This window comes from Cervus elaphus, chromosome 32 (genome assembly GCF_910594005.1).
Source record: "Cervus elaphus chromosome 32, mCerEla1.1, whole genome shotgun sequence".
NCBI classification, from domain to species: domain Eukaryota; kingdom Metazoa; phylum Chordata; class Mammalia; order Artiodactyla; family Cervidae; genus Cervus; species Cervus elaphus.
This window is the reverse complement of record NC_057846.1, coordinates 28474826-28479207: the sequence shown is the minus strand read 5'-3', so window position 1 is coordinate 28479207 and position 4382 is coordinate 28474826. Positions and strand designations below refer to the sequence as shown.

General features: G+C 36.4%; 1 protein-coding gene across 1 annotated transcript; it reads left to right on the top strand.

Moving 5' to 3' along the window:
* Window positions 1-3078: 3078 nt before the first annotated feature.
* Window positions 3079-4070, top strand: LOC122688030 (histone H3.3A). Its single transcript, XM_043893840.1, has one exon. It carries the CDS (start codon window positions 3122-3124, stop codon window positions 3530-3532), a length of 411 nt encoding a protein of 136 aa, XP_043749775.1. The 5' UTR covers window positions 3079-3121; the 3' UTR covers window positions 3533-4070.
* Window positions 4071-4382: the final 312 nt, after the last annotated feature.

Below are 4382 nucleotides of genomic sequence, written 5' to 3'. Positions count from 1 at the left end.
CTATTTATAGTAACCAAGACACTTAACCATTCCAAGTGCTCATCAACAGACAACTGGTTTTAGAAGATGTGGTATGTATACAATGGATTATTACTCAGCCATAAGAAAATGAAGTACGGCCATTTGCAGCAACAAGGATATATTTAGAGAATATCTTGCTAAATGAAATAAGTCAGACAGAGAGACAAATACTATATCACTTGCATATGGAATCTAAAAAATAATATAAATAAAATACAGATAAATCTATATACAAAGCAGAAATAGACTCACAGACATATAAAACCAACTTTTGGTTACCAAAGGATAAAAAAAGGGAAGAGAGCGATAAACTAGGAATATGTGATTAACAGATACAAACTACTACTATACATGTAACAGATAAGCAATAAAGATTTATGGTATAACACAGGGAAATATATTCACTATATGTAATAATGTAAAATGAAAGTTAATCTGAAAAAAACAAATACATATAACTGAAGCACCTTGCTACAAATACCTGAAACTAACACAATACTGTAAATCGACTATAGTTCATTTTTTAAAACATAATGGCATCTGACAACTGTATCCTTGGAATGACAACATTAGCTGCAGTTTACTGTGGTGCCCCTCTACAATGAAATGTGCAATCAGCATGGAATCTTTTACACCCTGTTTTTTTCATCTTGTAACAGGCATCATATAAATTCTCAACAAAACAGATATTCATATACGTTTCAATTACAAGAATCAGTAAGTTGTTTTAAGAATGACAAAATGATTTTATTTCATTGGAAACTGAAAATAGGTCAATTATCATTTTTTCTTCTTTGTAAAAAAGCAATTTCTGATTTATTGATAGTTTTTCTCATAGTTTCCTTTTAATACAGCCTTTTGGGGAAAAGACAGGGAACTTAACTACCCATAATTGGTTCTGGCAATACATAACATAGTCACTGGGACACATTATAATTGAGATTTTTCCCAAGGCATAAGCTATAACTTTTGAGCAAATTAACTTTGGAAGCATTTTTAACTCTTTCAGAAGGCTGAGTACTATGAATAGAATGGTGCAGAGTTTATTAAGTCACAATTACATGCTTGAAAAATCAAGCTCAATTATTAATTTGGAAAACATCTGAAGCAAGTTGAGCCTAATTTTCTAAGTATGCCTCTACCACTTGGCCAAAAATTTTAGCATCTTGCAAATATTTCATATCTTTCATATAATTTAGATGTCAACTTATAGAGCTAAACTAAATTATGAAATTGTATATAATATAAAAATGGATTCTAACACTTCACTTTCATGCAGCTCTTTCTGAGATAGTACAGGTTAGAATATCTTAAGTACATTCTATGTTTATGTTTTATTACTTGGGAAACCATTGGTGGAGTTATATATATTTTCTAGCAAAATGGTTCTAAGGAAAATTAGAACAGTACTTGATTAACTAGCTTCCCTGGTGACTCAGACGGTAAAGTGTCTGCCTGCAATGTGGGAGACCTGGGTTCTATCCCTGGGTTGGGAAGATTCCCTGGAGAAGGAAATGGCAACCTACTCCAGTACTCTTGCCTAGAAAATCCCATGGATGGAAGAGCCTGGTAGGCTACAGTCTATGGGGTCACAAAGAGTCAGACATGACTGAGTGACTTCACTTTCTTTTCTTTGATTAATAGTCAACCTAATGGTGAAGAGCATTTATAATTTCATCACATTGAGAGGACTTAAAATAGTTCATAGGAATTAGAGATCTTATCCTATGAAAGAATTAAGTCTCTGGTCAATATTAATGGTAGGCAGGTTGTTTTCTCTTCACAGTTGTTCAGAGAGAAAGCAAGGGATCAGAAGGGAAATATTCTCTCTTATGTTCAGGGTCCTACTCTCACATAAAACTCAGCTTTTAGGGACTCACAAAGCAGAAGTCATTGAAAATTATATTGTGCAATTTCATACATCCAGTTATTCTCCCAATTCTCATTTATAACATACTTAAGTCATCCATAGTTAGAGCATTTTCAAATAGTTCCAAGTAAATCTTTTAAAATTAAATCAAACACTTGTGCTTGGAAAGAGATTCCAGTTACACAGAGTGATTTCATTGGTCAGTTTAACCAAAACTATTAATTTATCAAGCTGGGTTTTGACACAATTCAATTTTACAGCATGCAAATAGGATGTTATAAATGCAACCATTTGCTATCCATATAGTGAATAGATGAAGTTGGCCTTCAGAACAGAAATAAGAATTGGTTTTTGTTATAGATTTATTCAGTAAAAAAGAAACCCAATATATCATTTCTCTTTTAGCACCATTTCTCCACCTTTTACAGCTTTCAAACATCTTTTGCTATACCACTGGGGGCGGTGGGGGGACACTTTTCAAGTGAAAATACAGCCAGTTAGTGGTTAGAACTAAAATTCTACTGTTCTTTTCCTGTTTCAACCCTCTTGTTAACTTAATGATTGTGGGACATGTGCTACTCTTTGCCTTCTTCAAGGCTTAGGCTATTGTGATTTAAAATACTCTTGATAGTTAAAATCTTCTAATTTTAAGATTATTCCCTCTGCTTTGAATTTTGAAAATCTATTTGGTCCTCAAAGATGATAATATTCATCAGAATGTTTCAGCATAAAGGTCTCTTGGTGAAAGGGCCATGAGCAGAAAAACAAACACCTAGAAATTAAAATAAATCTGTTAATATATCAGTGTTACTATATTAAACATTTACTGAGAAAAACTAAAGTCCTTATGCAAAAAAGTCCTTAGGAAAAAATAAAAAACTGAAAGCAAAAATGTTATTGGTAGAGAAATATGATTATCTTCTTTCTGTGTGTGTGTGTGTGTGTGTGTGTGTGTGTGTGTGTGTGTGTTTTAACTGCCAAATTGGTCTGATTGATCTGATCTAATAAAATACAATCTTTATAAAAACTGTCTTTGGTGTCTACTCAAGATTTACAGGATATAAAGGGGGGTAAGTTTCCCCGTCTGCCCGCTTCCCCGGAACCGAGCCCCGCTTGCCGTCAGCCCCGGGCCGGGCCCCGGCCGTGCCGGGAGGGGACCCAGGGTCCCTCCGGCTTGGCCCCAAAACTTTTTGGCCCAGAAATGGAGGTAAATAAGGAGGTCTCTATACCATGGCTCGTACAAAGCAGACTGCCCGCAAATCCACCGGTGGTAAAGCACCGAGGAAGCAACTCGCTACAAAAGCCGCTCGCAAGAGTGCGCCCTCTACTGGAGGGGTGAAGAAACCTCATCGTTACAGGCCTGGTACTGTGGCACTCCGTGAAATTAGACGTTATCAGAAGTCCACTGAACTTCTGATCCGCAAACTTCCCTTCCAGCGTCTGGTGCGGGAAATTGCTCAGGACTTCAAAACAGACCTGCGCTTCCAGAGCGCAGCTATCGGTGCTTTGCAGGAGGCAAGTGAGGCCTATCTGGTTGGCCTTTTTGAAGACACCAACCTGTGTGCTATCCATGCCAAACGTGTAACAATTATGCCAAAAGACATCCAGCTAGCACGCCGCATACGTGGAGAACGTGCTTAAGAATCCACTATGATGGGAAACATTTCATTCTTTAAAAAAAAAAAAAAAAAAATTCTCTTCTTCCTGTTATTGGTAGTTCTGAACGTTAGATATTTTTTTTCCATGGGGTCAAAAGGTACCTAAGTATATGATTGCAAGTGGAAAAATAGGGGACAGAAATCAGGTATTGGCAGTTTTTCCATTTTCATTTGTGTGTGAATTTTTAATATAAATGCGGGGACATAAAGCATTAATGAAAGTCAAAATGTTTCAGTGAACAAGTTTCAGCAGTTCAACTTTATAACAATTATAAATAAACCTGTTAAATTTTTCTGGACAATGCCAGCATTTGGATTTTTTTAAAACAAGTAAATTTCTTATTGACTGCAACTAAATGGTGTTTGTAGCATTTTTATCATACAGTAGATTCCATCCATTCACTATACTTTTCTAACTGAGTTGTCCTACATGCAAGTACATGTTTTTAATGTTGTCTGTCTTCTGTGCTGTTCCTGTAAGTTTGCTATTAAAATACATTAAACTATAAAAAAAAAAAAAAGAAAAAAAAAAAAAAAGATTTACAGGATATAAAGACTCCCTTATTTCCTATTTTATGAATTATCATTGTTTCAGTTCAGTTCAGTTCAGTCGCTCGGTCGTGTCCGACTCTTTGCGACCCCATGAATCGCAGCACACCAGGCCTCCCTGTCCATCACCAACTCCCAGAGTTTACTCAAACTCATGTCCATCGAGTCGGTGATGCTATCCAGCCATCTCATCCTCTGTCGTCCCTTTCTCCTCCTGCCCCCAATCCCTCCCAGCATCAGGGTCTTTTCCAGTGAGTCAATCTTCGCATGAGGTGGCCAAAGTA

Excerpts from the sequence above, each read along its gene's own strand:
- LOC122688030 (XM_043893840.1), top strand. The coding sequence starts at position 3,122 with ATGGCTCGTACAAAGCAGACTGCCCGCAAATCCACCGGTGGTAAAGCA.